Source organism: Argentina silus, assembly GCF_951799395.1.
Source record: "Argentina silus genome assembly, chromosome: 10".
In the NCBI taxonomy this organism is placed as follows: domain Eukaryota; kingdom Metazoa; phylum Chordata; class Actinopteri; order Argentiniformes; family Argentinidae; genus Argentina; species Argentina silus.
The window spans coordinates 12,548,339-12,568,888 of NC_139664.1; the positions used below are offsets into that span (position 1 = coordinate 12,548,339).

At 45.3% G+C, this 20,550-nt stretch overlaps 1 protein-coding gene across 1 annotated transcript in view; it reads right to left on the minus strand.

The window, feature by feature from the left end:
- Positions 1 to 20,550, minus strand: part of triob (trio Rho guanine nucleotide exchange factor b) — a gene marked incomplete at both ends in the record, with an annotated part of 78,456 nt that overhangs the window by 3,665 nt on the left and 54,241 nt on the right. The window contains 27 exons of the mRNA XM_083678417.1: positions 456 to 1,189; positions 1,433 to 1,610; positions 1,741 to 1,932; positions 2,223 to 2,300; positions 2,573 to 2,623; positions 2,762 to 2,854; positions 3,167 to 3,256; positions 3,364 to 3,433; positions 3,525 to 3,628; positions 3,739 to 3,805; positions 3,932 to 4,080; positions 4,352 to 4,444; positions 5,433 to 5,603; positions 5,847 to 6,124; positions 12,959 to 13,208; positions 15,167 to 15,266; positions 15,475 to 15,614; positions 16,800 to 16,901; positions 17,119 to 17,309; positions 17,546 to 17,657; positions 17,970 to 18,062; positions 18,456 to 18,545; positions 18,741 to 18,810; positions 18,911 to 19,020; positions 19,310 to 19,376; positions 20,028 to 20,143; positions 20,277 to 20,471. Of these exons, the coding sequence (XP_083534543.1) occupies positions 456 to 1,189; positions 1,433 to 1,610; positions 1,741 to 1,932; positions 2,223 to 2,300; positions 2,573 to 2,623; positions 2,762 to 2,854; positions 3,167 to 3,256; positions 3,364 to 3,433; positions 3,525 to 3,628; positions 3,739 to 3,805; positions 3,932 to 4,080; positions 4,352 to 4,444; positions 5,433 to 5,603; positions 5,847 to 6,124; positions 12,959 to 13,208; positions 15,167 to 15,266; positions 15,475 to 15,614; positions 16,800 to 16,901; positions 17,119 to 17,309; positions 17,546 to 17,657; positions 17,970 to 18,062; positions 18,456 to 18,545; positions 18,741 to 18,810; positions 18,911 to 19,020; positions 19,310 to 19,376; positions 20,028 to 20,143; positions 20,277 to 20,471 (3,984 nt within the window). The remainder of the gene's footprint in view (positions 1 to 455; positions 1,190 to 1,432; positions 1,611 to 1,740; positions 1,933 to 2,222; positions 2,301 to 2,572; positions 2,624 to 2,761; positions 2,855 to 3,166; positions 3,257 to 3,363; positions 3,434 to 3,524; positions 3,629 to 3,738; positions 3,806 to 3,931; positions 4,081 to 4,351; positions 4,445 to 5,432; positions 5,604 to 5,846; positions 6,125 to 12,958; positions 13,209 to 15,166; positions 15,267 to 15,474; positions 15,615 to 16,799; positions 16,902 to 17,118; positions 17,310 to 17,545; positions 17,658 to 17,969; positions 18,063 to 18,455; positions 18,546 to 18,740; positions 18,811 to 18,910; positions 19,021 to 19,309; positions 19,377 to 20,027; positions 20,144 to 20,276; positions 20,472 to 20,550) is intronic.

Genomic DNA, 20,550 nt, shown 5'->3' on the forward strand with positions numbered 1-20,550 from the left:
ACTTCCAGGCAGCATTACTGAGCGAGAGATTTTTTTTATATCCAGCCAGGTCATGAGTTGCCTGAAGCAAATGTAAAAACTTTTCCTCTAGAAAAATGTTAGTATTTGTTAATTGCAATTATATGCAGTCGAAAAACAAAAGCAAGCAGTAGCAAAGGGTCATCCCAGAAACACTTACCAGAAGAGAGAACATCAATATACAGCAAGCATGGTTACTGTAGCAGTTAGCTGCTGTGACAGCCAAACACACACAGTTGTTAGTGAAGTCGGAAAGAGCCGGAAGGCTGAAAACTCACACTATAGCAAGTTAGTGTGCTTTGATAATTTAGTAGCTCTTGTGTTCCAGCAGTAGATGTTGCCATTCTCAGACCCAGGACAACTGCTGGTCAGCCAGTAAGGTGTTAGTTAGTAGGACTAGGCAGGACAGATGCCTGGGACTCAGGTAGGGCTCTTACCCCATTGCTCTGGGTGGACTGTATGGACTGCTCACTGGTGGAGGAGCAGGTGCTCATGCGGTCTATGTCCTTGCTGTGGGTGGAGTGGCGGTGGCTGTGGCTTTGGCGGCCCAGGGAGTCCCCACTATCGCTGGGGTAGGAGAAGGAGCCAGGCCTGCTGGCTGGGGAGGCTGGGACTGTGGGCCAGTAAGAGGAGCCTTTCTGGGCTGGGCTGCCTGGGGCAAACCCCCCAGGTGACATAGGGGAGGTCATGGGAGAGACTGTCCCCACGCGGGGCTTAGTGAGATTCAGAGGGGCCACAGCCATCCGTGGGATGGAGGTCTGGGCGTCCTCCTTGGGGCTCCCCTCAGCAGTGGTTGAAGACTTGCTGATGCTGCCACTACGGGGGCCCTCCAGCACTCTCATCTTGGGGACATCCAGGTCCCCCTCTGCAGGGTCTGGACAGGGGGGCTGGGAGGAAGAGGAGGGGGGCTGGCGGGACCACATACCTGCTGTCCTGTCAGGCCCCTCAGGGCCTGGGGGGTGGTGGTGGTGGACAGGCTGGGGGATGCGGGAGGAGGGCTGTGGGATGCGGGAGGGCCGGGAGCGACCGGGACCACACAGAGAGTTACTCCCAGGGCCCACCATGCTGGAGCTGCTGCAGCTGCCCCCTGCCAAACCACTGCTGCTGCTGGGGCCTACCGGCCCACTGGCCCCCACGTGGTTCCTCTGGTACTCGATAGGTGATGTCAGTGCTGCATAGAGAAAGAGAGAGAGAGAGAGAGAGAGATGCAGTGCTACAAATAAATACTATCAAACCATGAAACAAAAATATAAAAAACCTGGTCTCTGCATTACTTCTATTACTGTACATGTAATAGTGTGATGGTCATGCTACAGTCCATCACACTGTGTGCTCAGTGGTTACATCTAAGAGCATGTGTATCTATTCTCCAGAGTGTCACTACACAGCGAGACAGGGGACTGTGAGTCTTTACCATTGAGGAAGTTGCGCTGGTTCTCCAGGATCTGGCTGATCTGGTGGACCCACATCTGGCTCACTCCTGGGTTGGCACAGTGCATCACGTAGGTCTCCATACCGCCACTAGAGGACCTGGAGGTCAGGGTGAACTTACAGGGGTCGTCGGTGCTCTCCTCCAGGCCTAGCCAGCTGACCTGTACACACAAGACACAGGGGAGAGGAGGGGCTGTGAGTCTAGAGTAGGCCCCTTACAGGCAATGCTACTGTAGGTACAACATGTCTTTGTTCAGAGCATCATATGGGCAGGCAGCTGGACCTCCATACCTTGACACTGTTCTTGTAGAGGTAACCAGGCTGGGAGTAGCCTTTCTTCTTGTCCAGGGGCTCACTGAAGATCACGATCTGTTCAAAGAGGAAGACCCTCCTCTCCTTCATCCTGATCAGGAGCCCCCCATCTTGGTCTGACACCATGAAGGTGTCCTGGAGGAGCAACCTGCCCTGGGCAACAATCTTCCCCTGGGAGGAATGATGGGTGACAATGAGTAAATATAGGAAATATGCAAACTGCATTAAGATGACTCAACTTGATTCACTTAATAAAATGAGCCAAAACAGAGACAATGAAAAAGTGCATCCTATCTAGTCTACAACCATGTGACTTGAGCAAGAAAAATCTAAATCAGGCTGGCTATTATGGTCAATTTGTGACCTTATAAACAAGACCTTTCCCTCCTGTCTGACTTTGCAATGATCAAGATAAACTTTCAATATTCTTCACTGAAAGAGACAAAACACAAGGGTCTTACGTCAAAGCCTTGGAGCCGTCCAACGTTCATCATGTCATTGCATCTTTTGGGCACAACACACATGACCTCCACGGCTCTCTGAAGTAAACAGGAAATGAGAAAACAAGTTTTAGAGAAAGAAAACTGGTAATAGGAGCATGCCTTTGACAAATGCTTTCGGAATGCATCCTACTGGTAAAAAAGTAATTGAAAACATGAATGCCATCTTATAATGTCATTAGAGTTCAACGTTTGGAGTATCCAGTGTTACTGAATGGAATGGAATTCTAAATCTAATTCCCCCTGAGGAATGTGCATATTCATCTGTACTTTTTTCACCTCAAACAGCAAAGCCATACTAAAGATCTTACCTCCAACTCCACAGTATCTACTGCAGCCTTTTTGGAAAATTTGAGAAAATCCTGAAAAAGAAATAATGGAATAAGAACGATTTACTCTTCAATACTTTTATTCAAATGCATGAGGGCGTAGAAATACTGTATGCAGAATTAACTGGCATTAGTAGCCAAACATAAATGTCAAATGTAGACTTGGCTGACCTTCAGTAGGAGCTGATACTTCATGATGCGCTGCACAGGCTTGATGAGCAGATCAGTGATCTGGAGTCTGTGGCCGAGACGCTGCTTGAGCTCCTGATAAACACAGAAAATGATGCTATGAGGCTCTCATAACAAATGTACTTTATTTAAAAGACAAAAATAGGAGAGGAGAATACAATAGTTAAGACAATAATATGAACAGAAAATGAATATAAACAAATAACATTTAAAAATAGAAATTAAATAATAAAAGTGGTCCCCTGTAGATAGGCGACAGCGGTGGAAAACAAAAAAAAAGGCAATAATAAGAGAGACTATAATGAGTTAAAAAAAAAAAAAAAAAGGACAAAAAAGAGACTTAAATAAAACCACTTATAGGGTGGTGGGGGAAGAGAGGGCACTTACCTCAAAGTAAGTGTCTATATACTCAGACACAATGTGCTCTGACTTGGGTTTGTTCTGGCAGTAGACTATGTACATGTGTAGCCGCCGCTCCTGTAGTGGGGTGAGATGGTAATCATTTTCATGATCAGCAGAAAATATTCAGCACTGATGACATTATTCTAGCCAATGGGATCATAGATTAAGGAAATCTCTCTCACTTGTTTGACGAACAGGGGTGCCAGCCTATCAGAGTCCTCCAGGCACTTTTCCAGCTCTGCCAGGAAGAAGCTGTGGACCAATGAAAATAAACGTGAGAAAAGGAAACCAAGGGTTGTGGGATTTTCAAATTAGAATATGCTAGGTAGTATTCTTAGCATACTCCTTGTGCCAGTCGTAGATCTGGTGGATGTTTCCAAACACTATCTTGTCTTTTCCCCTCATGTCGTCTGGCACGCCATCCTCCCTCATTTTACTGATGTAGCCCTGGAACAGACAACACAGTCAGGTGACCATAGACACAAATGCAGTGGTAATACAATGCTACTGTAAGTGCAGGCACTTTAACTCTGACCCAACCTAGAATCTAATCTTACCTCCACCACTGAACCCAGGTCTCTCACATAGTCCCGTTCTGTCTCCACCAACTCCAGTAAGACATAGCTGATGGGAGGAGAGACAGAGAATAAGAGTATTATTAGGACATCACAGGAATCCAGTACAGTTAATTCATGGTTATGAGACAGACGGTGGGGTGAGTGTGGGGTGAAACTGTGAAGCAAAACTCACTGGCGTCTCTTGAGAAAGCCAGACCTGCGCTCATCCATTTCGTCGATGGGCGAGGAAGAGGACAGGAGGGAGTTGTCCGAGGGGTTGAGAGAGGGGCTGCTGCTGTCACCCTGTTCCACAGAGAGAGAGCTGGGGCGGTCCTCCAGGGACTGCCAGAGAGAGAGAGAGAGAGAGAGAGGGAGAGATGATGATGAACCTACACGCACATTCACTTTGCATAGTAGGAGGACATGACACAATCTTTTACATTGCACTGTGTGTGTGGCCAGGCCTTGAGGCAGCTGGTGTGGTGACTCACATCCCTGAACAGATGACTGGTGGGACATGGCATTAAGAGACTGACTGACTGGGTTCGGCTGAGCTGAGCCAAGCTGGGCTGAGCAGACAGAGGGGAGTGGGTAACTGACGGTTGGATCTTACCATCTTACTCTTCACCAGCTCCTCGATGGCACTGACCAGCTCAGCCGCACTGGGCGTCTCTGAGCTACTGGGTCGACCCGATAGACGGGCAGCCTGGGGAAGGGACGAAGGGGGAGGGAAGAGAGACAGACAGACAGAGAGAGAGAGAAAGAGAGACAGCAGTTAAGCTACAGTGTATGCCAGTTTTGCTGAGAAGTTAAGTCGTCGTATTCCAATCAAGTCAAATAAATAATCCACATTATGCATACACTTCACATTATACACATACAATACACACATTTCTTTGAGAAGCTTACCATTGATGTGTTTGGACCCCGACATTCCATATGTCCAAATAAGGACTGGGTGTGGTCTCCCTAATAGGGGCCTAATAGGGGCCAATTACAGGCTAGCATGGAGGATATAGGGTAGGAGGCGGGGTCAGGACTAAGGTTGGGCCAGGCTCTGAGCATTAGCACCACTGTTGTGAGCACATGACTCAACTCTGTATATGCCGCTAAATACTCCAGTAGAGGGGTAACCCAGGTAACAGGCACAACCTAAGGTAGCAGGTTAAACAAGACCATTCTAAAAAGGGGTATTCAGTCCTAGACAAACTTCACTATAGAAAATGGAGTATTCACATTGGCAACAATTGAATAATAGAACTCGTAGGGCAGCTAGGGTAACTGAGGACAACAGGGAAGTCAAATAAAGGCAGGATTGGAGGAGTATGACTAGAGTGTGGGTAGTTACATGGAGAGGTATGGGAACTGAGACAAAACAGAGGCAGAACAAAAATCAACATAATGCTATGGTAAAGCAAAGTCAAGAAAGTCAATAAAAAAGAGAAAACAACGATATTAGCATGAGAAAAACAAAAAAATAAACAAAAGAAACAACAAAAAGAAACTGGTCCTAACAGAGACATAATAATTGATGCAAGGCTATTTCAGTCACTCTTTTCAGTTCCAAAAGCTTCCACGGTAAAGATGAGTTGCCATATTTGATGGACTCAAGAACACTATTGTACCTCTAAAATTGGTATTAAATGTGTGTGTGTGTGTGTGTGTGTGTGTGCCCGCACGTGCAGGCGTCTCACCTTGTCGTCCTGAGAGTCAGCCTGGAGCAGGCTGTGTTGCTGGATGGCCATGGGGGGTGGCAGAGGGACAGTGTCGGCCCCCTCCTCTCCCTCCTCCTCCCCACAACTTTGCATCCCAGAGGAGGAGGACTTGGAGAGAGTGCCGCTGCTCAGCCCCTCGTTCCTCATCCTCTGTGGAGGGACAAGAAGAAGACGACAGAGTTCACACAACATCTCATATAGCAACAACAGAGAGAGAGAACTACAAACATAATGTAATCCTGGCATGGAGGAGGAAAGTATGAAGAGATTGGGCAAGGCATAAAGAAGGCAATATAGTACAAAATGGAGCAATAGTCGGTAACAGAAGTAGAGATAAAGAGAGAGAGAGAGATAAAGAGAGAGAGAGAGAGGGTGACAAGTGATCACACTGACCTCCTCCACGGTCTCGTCCTGTGGCGTGGCGGCACTGTCATCAGAGTCCTTCTGGTTGACGGCGTCCGCGTTCTTGCGTCCGTCACGGTTCTTCTTGTGCTTGTGGGCCAGTTTCTTGACATGACCATCAGCTTTCCCGCTGCTGAGGCGCCTCACGGGGCTGGTCAGCCACTTCCTCAGGGTATTGCCAGGTCGTTTGGGGCCTGGGGAGCTATGGGACCCCAGGGTGTGGCTGGCTCCCGGCTGGATGGCATCATTACTGGAGACAGAGAGGGTGTCTGCATGGGGAGAGAGGGGGAGAGAGGAGGTCAATCACTATGTGTGGCTTATCTTGGGATGTGTGTGATATCACCAATGATTGAACATTTCATCAATGTTGAGGGGGAATACATATCTATTCATATATACATATCTTTATCAACAGTAGCTACTTCTCTATTCTTCTAATAACATGATATACAGTACACAATGGTTAGAATGCATCTTTCTACCAAACAATCCTTGTGTGTGTGTGTGTGTGTGTGTGTGCCTGCAAATCTATAGATGTTCCTCCTTTGAAAGTGAGCTGGATGCAGCTCATTTAAAACCCAACCATGATATACAGAAGCATTATGTAAAACTTGTATAAGCTGTTCTCCCTGGGCCCAGCGTGTGTGTGTGTGTGTGTGTGTGTGTGTGTGTGTGTGTGTGTGTGTGTGTGTGTGTGTGTGTGTGTGTGTGTGTGTAGGCATCTACTTTATTGCTGCACGCCCACCTCCTCCTCTATGGTTGCTGGTCCTTGGGGAGGTGTGGGAGGGGAGTTGGCTCAGGCTGTGGCTTTATATGTGGAGCTGTGTGGGGTGGCTGGCCATGATGTATAGGGATGCTCTCTAGTCTACACACAATGGATAGATGAGCACACAGTGAATACAGTAGGTTGTTAATAGCACTAAGTGAAGGCGCCACTGTGTCCTCAGCTCTCTGTGAACTCTGTAACCAGATCTGACCATAACAGCTTCTGACCAGATGGCCCTCCAGGAGGAGCAGAGCAGAAGTATGCTGCCATAACAAAAGGTGAAGAGAAGAGAAAAAATCTACCAGTACTTCCAAAACATCTTGCACTCACTGATTGTTTTTGCCTATAGAAAATCAAATAAGGATTCAAAATGATGGATCTGGACTGACCCCATGGCTATCCCCAATGCTGACCAGAATGCCAGGTCCTCTCATAAGTGAGAGTTGACTTCTCCATCATACTGATTCAAAACCTGAACAGGGTACTGCACCACAGTGAAGAGAAGAACTCAAACTGAATACTGGAATACTCCTGTCTTGTGTAGACACTGTGTGAAGACACATTCTTCCCCCGGAGCCAAGAGCTACCTCAGGAGAAGATGTTCTGAAGCTAGCTACAGTACAGTCAATGACTTCCATAACATTTCAAGTTGCGCAAACAAGTTTAGTCTGGATGGTGCTCAAGTCGACACTTGCAAGCAAAAGCATAGAGTTAATGTTTCCTATCCTCCCATCTCATAATCTATTGGCTGCCTGGAGTAAAAGTCATAAACCCCATCTGAAAAGCATCTGTTGGATATTATAAATTGAACGCTATTAACTATGCCTGCATATGTTTCTCATAGGAGGCAGGTCTGGGAACTCTTACTGTACTATACCAGTGTATGTGCTTCACATGCAAGTCCTTCGTGACAGTGAACATGTGTGGGAGGGATCACTGCCACTTCTGGTCAGCAGGGGTTCAAGCACACTTATTTATTGTGCTGTGCTTATATGAAGCATGTGTTTTTTTCCCCCCAGCACAGACAACCAGTGCCTGGGAAGAGAAGGCTCTCAAACAGCCCTGTGTGGCTCTGAAAGTATTTTCCATATCTGCAGGGTAGAAACACAGGCTTTCAAGAGACGTATAAATAACTGGAGCATGGCTTGTAAACCTGAGTTGCAATACTGACGTCTGTTAAAAGGTGCTGTTATGGACTGTTTTAGTCATGCTTAAAGACACAACTCAGTGGAGAACCACAGGTAGGCCATAATAAAAGTGGCCTCCTTTATGGGAAACACGTGGGATCACCTACAGTATGAGGAAAGGGAAAAATATCCCCAAAAATTGAATGAACAGAGTTTACAAAAAAGATAGGGGGTAACTATGGTAATCCCACTAGGCAGAACAGGACCTTGCGTCACAGGAACACTGGCTGTGTTGTTCTAATTCATTGGCCTCACGTGTACACCAGGGAAGTCCCTGCCCACTGGGCACACACCTCCAGGCCCGCCCGCCCAGCCCAGCCCAGCTCCATCCTGAGCCCAGAGAGGAGGAAGGAAACAGATATCAAACCTCCACCTGAACAAACTCACTCCTTCTACACCAGGGTTCTGTAGGGCTCTGTGTGCTCCCACAGCTTACCCTACATACAGCACCTCTAGAGTAGGCAGAGTGCTTCTGTGTGGAGTTGGCTGACAGAAGTGCAGCCATGCCAGAGTGCCCAATAAAATCTGGGTCCCACTCCTCTAAAACTCCACTCACTCCAATACTCAACCTGCTGCTCATAGTATTAACATTAGCATATCTCCTCTATTCATACTTGATCCTCACTCTCACAGTACCTTTCAAAACCACAGGTCTGCAGTGGTTCTGTGGCAGGACCCAGTCTGCTATACATTTCAACACATGGGTAGAAACCCGCTCCACATATAGAGCAAACAGTACAGAGTTACTAAGGTCCTGACCCCCTCATGTAGCGGTAGTATTAGAGAGTAGGTCTGAACTGCTCTCACACGCTGGAGCCCATCCATCACACCAGGAAATGGGCTACTACGGTGTCACAAGAGAGATACACAACACCGAGCAAGTTAGAGTGAGACACTGAAAGTGTGTGTTTTCAGTGAAACACAAAATCATGGTGGCTCGTCTTTCTCAACAAAGATTTGTTGTGGATTCTGGGACCATCCCCAAGGCTGTGTTCCACAACCTGAGGAGAAACATGTAGGGGTTCCACGAGTCACCTCACACCTACAAAGCAGTGTCACTAACAGTGCTAAGCTCCATTAAGAGGAGCTAGATCCTGGTTTATATTAAGCAGAGATGTTTGTGTGTCTTTGAAGACCATGATTTACTAGAGGGAGGGGTCAACAGTCTTGACACATTCCTCTCCAGCGGGGTGTAAAATAACCTCAGACATGCCCTTTGTAAAGCACTGCACTCTGGGTAGTTTGAGCACTGGTGACTTCAATCTGCCCTGCAGGGTGTCTTTCATCAGTCTATCTCACCTTTCCTCAGCTGTCCCCAACACTCATGGGAAATGGAGTCATAGTAGCATCTTTAGAGCTCATCTGGTCACAACAGAGGGTCAAATACATGTCAATATCGCATCATCCCTGTCTACCTTCATTCAATTCACAACTTTATTTCTCTTAACCTTTCAGGTCACTATCAGCAGGGCAGCAGTTTTGAGGATATCAGACGGAATGATGTGGGAGACGTGTGGCACAGCATCTGATCTGGGAATGGTGGCTCTTTTGCCCAATTAGATTAAGATGTCTGGCCCATTTCCTGGGAAAATTACTCAACAGACAACACACAGGGTACACAGGCCCAGCCAGTTGTGAGGGGCAATAGACACTCTGACCACATGCACACAGATATACAAACTCACACAAGCAACTCAACTCAATTAATTTCCAATGACAACTGGAAAGTAACCGCTAGCATGCACATTCTTCATCAAGAATGAATAAAGACAGCATATCCCTGTGGACTGTCACATGATAGTCCCGAGAGACTTTCAGTGCTAAAGTTGTAATTCAGTACATCAAAAGTATGTATGGTGACAGTATCCTAATTCTGTCTTGGGCCTGTCACACCAACATTGAGATAAACAAGGCAGATTTATCCCTCTGGTTTCCTGTGCCCTCCACTTCTAGAATATGTGTGGTTCCAAATGCCTGCAATTCCACTGGTGCCATAAGCAAGACTGGCTGGTGTGGTCTTTATCTGTCCAGGGACCCCCGTTAAACCTGTGTGTGTGTGTGTGTGTGTGTGTGTGTGTGTGTGTGTGTGTGTGTGTGTGTGTGTGTGTGTGGACCCTGGAGACGTGGAGGGAGTAGTAGCCTATGTGGAATGTTCTATGGGTGTGAGCCACCTCCCAACTGAGGAACAGCACATCAACAGGAGGGAGAGATAGTGAGAATAGGTTTGGAAGGTGCTAGAGTGGGTGTGATACCTCAGGAATAAATACAGAGTGGACACAGTTACAGTCCGCAGCGACAATATGTACTGTTAAAGCCACTGCTCTCTACAGGTAGTCAGTAACATGGCAGGGAAAAAAAAAACATCTGCCTGTCACCCATATGACCATGCAGTCCATAATCTGGTCAAAATCCAACCAGATTTAATATTTCAATCACTTAAGTGTACTCACGGAATTGCTTTAACTCCATAATACCCACAATATCAATATTGTAAATATGCCCCCCAAAGTTATTCCTGATATTCTGTAGTAGGCAGTGAAACATTTATAGAAAAACAACATGATAACTTACTAATTATGGTAATGATGCACTGTAAAACTATTGAATTCATAAATCAATGTTTATCTTGGTTATGTCTCTGATCAAAACATTAACACTGTGATAACACATTAATAAATATATGATGGGCTGTACTGTTACAGGACTGAGACCTGAATGGTTAAATTTCCCATACACATACCTAAATCCAGCAGCCAGAATTTGCAGTTTTCTGAGGGCCCCGATGGTGAATTCATATGGTACAGAGGACTAACAGAAAAAATAGACTGTATTCCATTTGCCATGACACCTGACAATTAAATTCTCAAACCCTCAAAATCGAGTTCTTCAAAACCATTCTATCAATAACTGAAACAAACTGTTGAATAAGGATAAAAGAAAATAGGTTCTGAGTAGTGTCAGAGCTGATGTATACTCCAGTTCTGCTGAGTAAAGTCTGCAGCAATAGTGGGATGATCTCTCTTCTCCCTGAGAGTGGGCTGCTGTGAGGACAAGCCTCTGCTGTTCGACAGGAACATTTGGAAACAGACAGCACATTATACCGTAATACCCCTAGTAGACGCTCAAGCCCAGTCACAACATGGTCTCACCATTTACAAGCATTATGTGGTAAGCAGCAGCTCTGCTTTTTGGGTCAGTTAGTATGTAATGCCCTTATTTAAAGAAAGCATAACAATGATGCATTTAACATTAGCTGTTATTCCTTGATGACATGTTTTGACTTTTTATATCATTTTAATAAAAACTATGCACAGGGAGAGTGTACAGCAGTGAGACTGCACTGTAGGTGCTTAGGGGCCTTACACAAATTTCATAAACAGATTCCAATCTAACCTGCGCCGTGTCCCCAGTGCATAGGACTAGAGTTGTGAAACTGGCTGGCCACACAAAGCTCTCCCTGTTCAACTGTGTGTTTTCCAACTCAGGATCCCTGGGCTCTAACCACACCGTCTGTTTCCTGTGAGAACACACGCACACATGCACACAGCCCATTTACCAATAATACTGTACTTAAACCGGTGTCCTTTGACTAATTCATTATGCTGGTCAAACAACAGAATCAAGTTGAATGCAAGGTAAAATAGGTGTCTCTTCAGTCTCCAACCAGCAAGAGAAGGGAGCTGTTTAACAAATTCTATGACCTGTTATTTATAGTTCCAATAATACTGCATATTCAGGGCCACTGTCATAGTGGCATTTCAGACTCCAAGATCACAAAAGGTTCAAGTGCTGTACTACAAGACAAATTCTAGTAATTTAATGTACACACCTAGCAACGTCACTGGAGTCACATCAACAGTATTTCCTAAGAACCTATAGGTTTACATAAGCAATGACAGCTCCTCATTAAACAACAGCAACATGCCAAGCTTAGCTCTTAACATGAAACTTTGTTGATGAGCAACATCTATCCTCTTCTAAAACTCCTGGTAGCCTGCATAGGACACAGACCAGACATTTTACAAGGTCAAAGCGTCCAGCTCCTTGTCCAGTCTCCTGCTCCCATTCTGGGCCAGTCATCTGGGTGACAGTAACAACGGGGGATGGAGAGTTCCCGGATCTCTCCCCTGGCCCAGGAACAAGGACTAGCTACATGCTCTGCTGTCAGAAGCACAAAGGCCAGGGCAGCAGCAGTAATCTTCCTCCTCATATGAGCAGCTCTACAGCACCCCTGCTGAGCGAAGCCTTTTAGATGAACCTGATTTAGTCCCAGTTTTCAATTCACTGACCACAAAGGGCATGAGAAAACTATGACTCAGAATGAAGACTGTCCAAGAAGTGCTGTTACAATGATAAGAATTAGGAATTACGAGAAAACACAGATAATAGGCAAACCTTAAACTACAGTATAAGACAAGAAGATAAGAAGGAACTACAGTAGATAGGAAATCACGGATTGCTTTGAATTAGAGAAAACCTTCCAAGGTGTATGAAACACGGTTGTGCTTTGTGATGTGTAGCCTATAATAAAGCCTAAAAAAACACAGAATTCTTCCCTCTCACTCTGCGACTGCGAAAATGGAGAGCCTAATGTTTGGAGACTATCGCTATGGAAACAGCCGGTACAGCACACACATCACCTCTTATCTAATTACAGAGAGGAGGGTTTTGCGACAACAAAACTTTATTGGCTCTCAGTCAACATACAGAAGAACAGAAGCTGAAGCGGACCTCATACCACCCAGTTTCCTCTGATCTGATCCCCTGGGGTCTGAAACAAGGGCCAGGTCATAGGAGCAGAGCATTCATTTCCTTTTGAAGAAGGACGTAGTGCTGCTGTACAGTCCAAAGGACAGGGGAGAGACAGCCCATGTCTTTGTGAATGTAGGTGGTAATAAACATATGTTCTACAACATGTGACTCATCAACACTTCTCCACTGACTGTAGACCAAGGAGCATCTGGAATTCCACACTGCAAGTGCACATTGGAAAGCCCCCCGGGGCCATCGGTGCAGACAGTGCCTCTTATCCAGACCCTCCCCCACCGAGGATCAACCACAGACACACACACACACGCTTGTCCCTGTTATGTGTGTGTGTGTGTGTGTGTGTGTGTGTTTGTGTGTTCCAGGTATATCACAAGTCTTACCTTTGTGGTTGAAGAGGCCTTCCATCTCCATACTAGAGCGAGAGTGGGCGATGCAGAGCATGGCACAGGGCACCAGGCCCTCCTGGGCAGGCGAGCGGTCGGTGGTTCTCACCAGGCACCAGTCAGGCTTGTCATGGAGCCTCTCCAGGACCTCCACTGTCTGTCCGCGGCGTACGGTCAGTTCAGCACTGCTGCCGTTACTGGCCACAAAGTCATGGATGACCACGGTCAGCTCACAGCCACCGGACAGCTTGGGAGCGTGAGAGAGGGGGCGAGGGAGGGAGAATCACAGTCAAGAATAACACCACTTTACATAAACACACAACGGATCAACAGAGCTCCTCATTAGGGTGTACAGTATACTCTGAACATACTGTAACATTTAAATAGATAATCAAATCAGGCAAATCATTTTGAAAGTTCAAGCCTGATCAATAATGTTCTCAGTGACTTATAATGGTCTTCCGGAGCACAAACGACACGTTTCAGTACAGGTTAGTAAGTTAGGTTCTTAGAAGGAGAACTGCTGATCTACCACTTGTCAGTCATTAGGGTTTCCGAGAGAAGGTCTCAGTCACAAGGCCAGAGAAAGAGACCATTCTAATGCACAGTACAGTGTATGCCTCAAACCACACACTGTATCCTCTACTGTACTGTTCAACAACTCCAGTAAACATGTCAAACTGGTGAGTCACTGACATTCAGACATCGCAACAGACATGACACTAGAAAAGGTCTGAGAGTCTGAAGGAGGAGATGGAGGAAGAAACAGTTTCTACCGAAGAATATCACACGCTTTCAACAAGAAATCAGTCAGGGTCAGTCAGACAGTCATGATGACTGGTTTGCTACCCCAGTTCTAACAGACCCCTAACATTATGACGACTACCAAACAGCATTCAAAACACCACTATCAAAGGTTATTAAATGCTAACAATACATACCCATTGGTAGTGTGGCAAAGCCAGCGAGCTCAAGAGCTGAGTCACAGGACCTGTGCATTTATTCTCCATTCTGTCCTCTGTCCTTCCCTCCTTCATACCTTAGGCTCCAGCTGCAGCCCAAACGAGTCCTTCCCCCTTAGATAACACCCTGAACCAGGTTAACCAGAGATAAACCTTCACCAAACGTCCACCTATTCAGTCTCTGTGACGTCAGTCTCTGTGATGGTAACTGGTACTCTATACAGAGATAAAGCACTGCTCTCTTGTTGACCAGCCGTGCATCTTCTGTGAAGAGGCTAGAAAGAGACCTGGCTGACAGGAGTGGTACAGTGGGAGGCTGAGGCTCCTGACACACTCATTCATGCATCGACACTGCTCCGCTGTCACTGTCTCTAAGGACACATTTCACACAAGGAGAGGCGTCATGCAGCCAGAGAGAGAGGGAGAGAGAGAGAGAGAGAGAGAGAGGGAGAGAGAGAGACTGTGGCTGCCTGAATTAAAGGAACCACAGCCAATTAGTCGGTGGGAGATTGACGTGAGACTCTCCACTCCTCACCTCTTCACCTCTCTGTGAACCTCACATGTTCCATGTTGTTTATTCTGGCAAAACAGAGATGTACTGTCTAAGGATACTTAGAGAGGGGGTACATACAGTAAGTCAATTTCAACCCAATGTTTCAAATTAGGAGTACTGTGCACAGTACAGCAGAAGAACTGCAAAGACTAGTTCAAAAGCATGCTCCAGGGCGGACTGTTCGTGTGAGATAATAGCTCCAACTGTGAGTAGAATGAAAGAATGAAACCCTTATGTGCTGCTAGTACCCGATAAAAACCCATACTGTCTGTTAAAACATAAAGCCATGTTTCTCAAATTCATCTCTGAGATGGAGAAAAAGGCTTACAAAATAGTTTATAGGTTCACAGGAAACCAATCAAATTGAAATGAGGTCTTGAAATACCCATTTCTCATCAGTGGTCTAATTGCTGCTCCTTAAAAAAAAAAAAGAACAACACTGTGAACTGCAGTTAGCCAGTACGGTGACACAAGCTGACAAGACATGTTTTGCCTCTTCTACCATGTCACCTGATAGCGAAGCCATGGGTACTTCAACAGTCACAGTGTCAAGACCTCTAGTCTGCTCCACGGCAGAGATAGCCAAGGAGATAGCCAATGTTCCACAACAGAAGTATAGGCTTACTGTATACCCCAGGTTGGTACAGCCACTAGCTCTGGGTCACTTTAGGAGCAGATCTGATGACTCACCTTGTCACTGTCTAGTGTGTTCTGAGAGGTGCGGGAGGCGATGGAGATGGTGTCTGGCTGACTGCTGGCATCACCCTGGCTGTCCAGGTCCTCTCCATCCCTTCAGGGGCACACAAACACAACTCAATCAAGATGGGGCTTTAGTTAACATTGTACTGTTAGTACTGTAGCTGTTACATAAAGTACTGGGTTTCTTTCACAATGTACATTATAATATAGTAAACAAAAAGGTGGTAGATCAGCCCCTGATGGTCAGAATAAACTGTAAATACAATATGTTGAGGTTGAGGTGAGATTGAGTACAGCACCTTCTGCCCTTGTGTTTGGCTGTGGTGGCTTTAGGGATGTGGATGGGCTCCTTCAGCGCCCCCCTCAGGTGGATGGTACGCTCCTGGATCACCTCCCTGATGTGTTTGATCCAGTCCTGCTTGTTTTCAATGCTGGACGCCTGAGGGGAGACACAGATGGAGATATCAGTCCACACATCAATGATACTATTCATACCCTTTATCTCTGACAGCACTACTGTGATGGGATGTGACTATGCCTGGGATACAGATCTAACTTCTGCTCCATATATTCCAACGGTCATTGTGATCAAGCCCTTCAATAGACTCAAATGTCCATTATACAACGGGTTGATGAAAACAAGCATTGTGATTGGCTGAGAGGCGTTCAAAGCCGTGATTTCATAACGATAATGTCACGGTTAAATCACCAATTATGACATTCCTACACCACAGCAGAGTTGTGTATCACATTCCCTTGACAACGTTTGTAGTTTGGGGAACTATATTTCTCAGCCCAGGGCAGAAACCACAATCAATCACACAATAAACACTTAAAGCATTGTTTTCATGTCACAATTTTCAGATTTGTTGTGTAACAGTTGTATAAAAGCAATAATGCCCTCGAGGCTGTGATTTAACATCAACATTGTAAGGGTTTGCCAGCACTTCGCTGTGTGTCATGCTTAACAACTCCCCCTTTGCGTGACAATATTGACGATAAATCACAGCCTCTCAGGCATTATTGCTTAAACACAAGACACTATAAGCTTGCATTCAGCCATTACTGATGCCTTCATAGACGCTTTCTACTGTGCCATGGCAATCATCACTCTTGAAAGCCTCGACAGAGGCATGAAGGACATCAATGAATGTTTATGCCATTCACTACCAGCATTCCATTCTATATTGCAATTGATGTTTTTTTCTCTAGCATCTCAAGTCATTTCCCAGGAGCCATTTTCTAGGACTCTGTGAATGCGTGGACACTTGGATTAACATATGACTCATTCGGCCTGTCTTCACAAGGCTGAGCAACAATAATCAAGGGTGTGCAGTTACATAAGGGCCAGATTAAGATCGTCATCACTGTTATGTAATGACTCATATATACACAGCATGCATACTGTATGTGCCATGACTCACAACGCATTAACAAGAAGAACTGTCCACAAGTGCATGAACTTGAAGTTACAGAATACCAACTGTTATGCAAATCTCAGTGGGATAATTCTTAGAACACATAAAGTTACACCCACTGAAGTTTTGGCTAAACAAAGGGGAACAATGACTAATAGTCGATGTGTTTGTTGGGTTACTGTGACGTAAATTATGTTTTGGGATACCTTCAGGACGATCTTGTTATCAGAAGTAGGGGTCCTGCCAACCCAGAGTGCAAATTTGCATGGATCCCCCTCCACGTGCTCTGTGACTCCCAGCTCAGATGTCTTGGGAGAAAAAAACAACAACATGGTTACAGAGAGAAGAATTTAGGAAATATAGACTGGTAGATGTGTTAGGGTAAATCCTAACTTAAGATCATCACTCAAAACTCCAGTTGATGCAAAAATCCGATGCTGACACCAGGTGTTGATGATTTAAGCAAAAGTCTGAGTCTTAAGTTAGTATTCAGCCCATGATGAGGTGTCCATAGTTTAAGCTTACAAAAAGTTTGCTCTTGTAGAGGTATTTGCTCCGTCCGTTGGAGTCTTTGACCTCCTTGCTGAAGACGAGGGACATCTCAAAGAGGAAGAGGTGGCGCTCGCGGCCCTTACGGATCAGAGTCTTAGGATCCCACACCTGGAAGGACTCCTGAAGGATCAGCTCACCTTGAGAGTCAATGTTCCCATCGAACCCTGGTGGAGGAGCAGGAGGATAGTCAATTTATATAGGTCTACTTTATGGAGCCAAACAAAGGTTTCTATTTCTACAGTGACTGCTAATGAGTATTTCAAAAGGGACTACATTTCTAAACATCGTCAACGGTGTGACACTCTATCCATAAAAAACTATACCAGACTATATCTTGACAAAAGATTAAACACATATTTAAGGTTTCCATTAAATGGTTGATGGTGTGTTAAGTGCCCACCATCCATCATGCTAAGGTGCATGGCATCGTTGGCTCTCTTGGGCACACTGAGCATGACCTCCAGCCCATCCTTGATCTCTCCTTTACCCTCCTCACAGCATGTCAGCAGCTCCTGGAGTGGAACACACACAGAAACTTTAGTTACCTTTCACAAAGCCCCACTCAGACAAGAAACAGTGGCCCTAATGAAACATTGTTGTTTGCTAGTTGTTTGCTATTTGTTTGCTATTACTGCATGTACCCTATTACTACATGTACCCTATTATTTTAATAACTTCAGTATGTAACTATTTTTAATTTTTAAGTAAATGATGAGCTAGAGAAGCACAATGACCTCTTGAACCTCTATGTGATGTGATATGATGTGGGCACATACTGTATGACAGAGAGTAGTCTGGTTAGTGTTTGCATTTGGCCAGCGCACCTTGAGAAGAAGCTGATACTTAGTTATTCTCTGCACTGGCTTGATGAGGTATGAGGAGATGGAATTGGCCAACCGGTGCCTCTGTTGAATTTCCTGGAAACCGAAAAACACAGTTGACATCTCCCACACACTACGGTGGCAATGCTAGTCTTCTGTGAAAACTTCCAGCAGGCTCCCCCCCCCGCCCCCAACTGTATCATCACTATACTTTCTGCTTAACCAACCAACTGTCAATCACTCCAATACAAGCCACACCTGGAGGCCACAGTCAAGTCAGGAATAGCTAAATCTAACTCTAATTTTACTTCAGAACAAAACATGCAAAAAAAGTAGAAGAAAAGTACCTTTTCGCCTTTGCATGAATTCAAACCTATCAGATATAGTACCACAAGGGATCTGTCTGGACTTGATCCATTCATTTGTCTTTGTTTTCCTTTTAAGGTATTTATAGCATAGCGAAGGCAAGTAATGATGATAGTCACTTACATCAAAGTAGGGCCCAGCATGCTCCAGTAAAAGCTGGTTAGAGTCTGGCTTGTTCTTGCAGTAGTTCACATACATCTGGAACTTATCCGCCTACAAAAGGAGACAATATGTTTTAGTGACTATTAATTAACATTTACATTTACATTAACATTTATCACTTTATTGCAGCAATTCAACATACTAACAGTATTCAATTAGTGAAATAATTTATGAGACATTGCAAACATAAGACCGACATAAAGCCATAGTCATTATTGGTCCTCTCTCAGTAAGGGAGGCACTCACCCAGGTAACAAAGCAATGGCCCACATCCTCAGGCAGTTGCTCGTATTTATCCAACTCCTTCAGGAAAATGCTGTGGAGAGAGAGTTAAAGAGAGAGACAGAGTAAGTGATACAGTCTCTGTCGGACAGGTCACCTTACCACATGGTCAAAGGCTGCAACTAAACACTCACTTGTGGTGGAACTCGTAAAGGTCCTGCATGTTGCCAAAAATTATGTGCTCTTTGTTGACGATGCCAGGGGGTATCTCCTCTACACCACTGGTCATCTCCCACAGGTATGTCTGTAAATGGCACAGAGACAAAATTACATTATTGAGCATACCCTATTTACTGTAACAAGCAATAGACAAAAATGTTCAGTGAAATGCACCTTTATTGGTGCGTCACTTTACAATCAGGCAGCAGAGGTTGGACAAGTTTAACAACCTCACAATGAGGTAGGCAATGTTCATTGCCCTTGGCTATACATTTTTTGTTTTGTCATTTGTCACTGCTTTTTACTCATTGAGAAACGGATCCCCTTGGGAGCTAGTGTAAGGAGCCCTTGTGGAAGAGCGTTATAGTACTTACATCCATACACTCCCGCAGGTCTCTGACGTAGGTCTTCTCTGTCTGAATGAGCTCGGCCATTATGAACCTGAAAAGACATTCAAGGTGTGGTAACTGTTACTGCACAGCACAACACTGACTGCTTTTGTTTGGGTCTGTTTGTAGAGGTATACAGACACATAGCATCATACATATGTAAGCCCTTGATCATGGACATCAGGGGATCAGCATATACAACAATGTTTGCTATATATTTGTGATTGGAAAAGGCTTTGATTATGTTATTGCATGGCCCAAATGTAAAACTATCACATGGAGCAACATCAAACACAAATCCCAAACAAAAGGCATGGAAAAGCTGTGCAGACATTGTCTCATTATTTCAAGCCTCCAGAGGCTCATAAACAATGACTTTGAAGTTAAATATGTCATGCAAGCACATTATAAAGTATTTGAATATTCATGGCTTATTATGAAATAATGGTAAGTTGTGGTACACACACTACCAGATTCTTTGTTTATCTGATGAGAACAGTCCTGATTGATCTTTTTCCCCATCATAGGGCAGATATTGAGAGACGAAACACTTGCTATAAATGATAAGGTTCACCAAGGCACAATACTGTATCCGTCATCCTGTCAACATGCACAACTTCCCTTTTTAACCCGAAACTGCCACATTTATTTTTATGACTCGATAGAAGTGATGCTGTACTGTGTGATGTATGTGGATACATACTCTTTCCTGCGAGCAGACTTCCTCTTCTCTTCATTGAGTTCATGAGCAGCATCCCTCAGTTTAACCTCTGATCCCGGGGCGCTGGCAGGGATGATGTCCAGCTGCAGCCCTTTACTCTGTTACAGAGGGAAACAGGGCGGCCATTATGGTGCACTGTGGGGCACGACATGGACACACATACCATCTTCCTTCTCATGCTAACACTTAAAGGCAGCCCCCCCCCCCACCCCCCCTTCTATGACAACTCACCGCCTTGTTGGAGTCAGAGGATATGCCCAGTGCTTTCTCCAGACAGGAGCGGTACTTGTCCATACGGAGGGAGAAGTCTCTGTAGCGTTTGTCCACAGAGGTGACCCATTTCTTTATCTCCAATGCATGGGCGTGCCCTTTGTCACAAAAGCCATCCGCGAGCTGGATCAACAGTTTCACCCTCTCTTTGGTTTGCTGTTAATACAATGAAAGGGAGAGAGTGTGTGTGTGTGTGTGTGTGTGTGGGGGGGGGGTTAGGGAGGGGAGGGGCCAG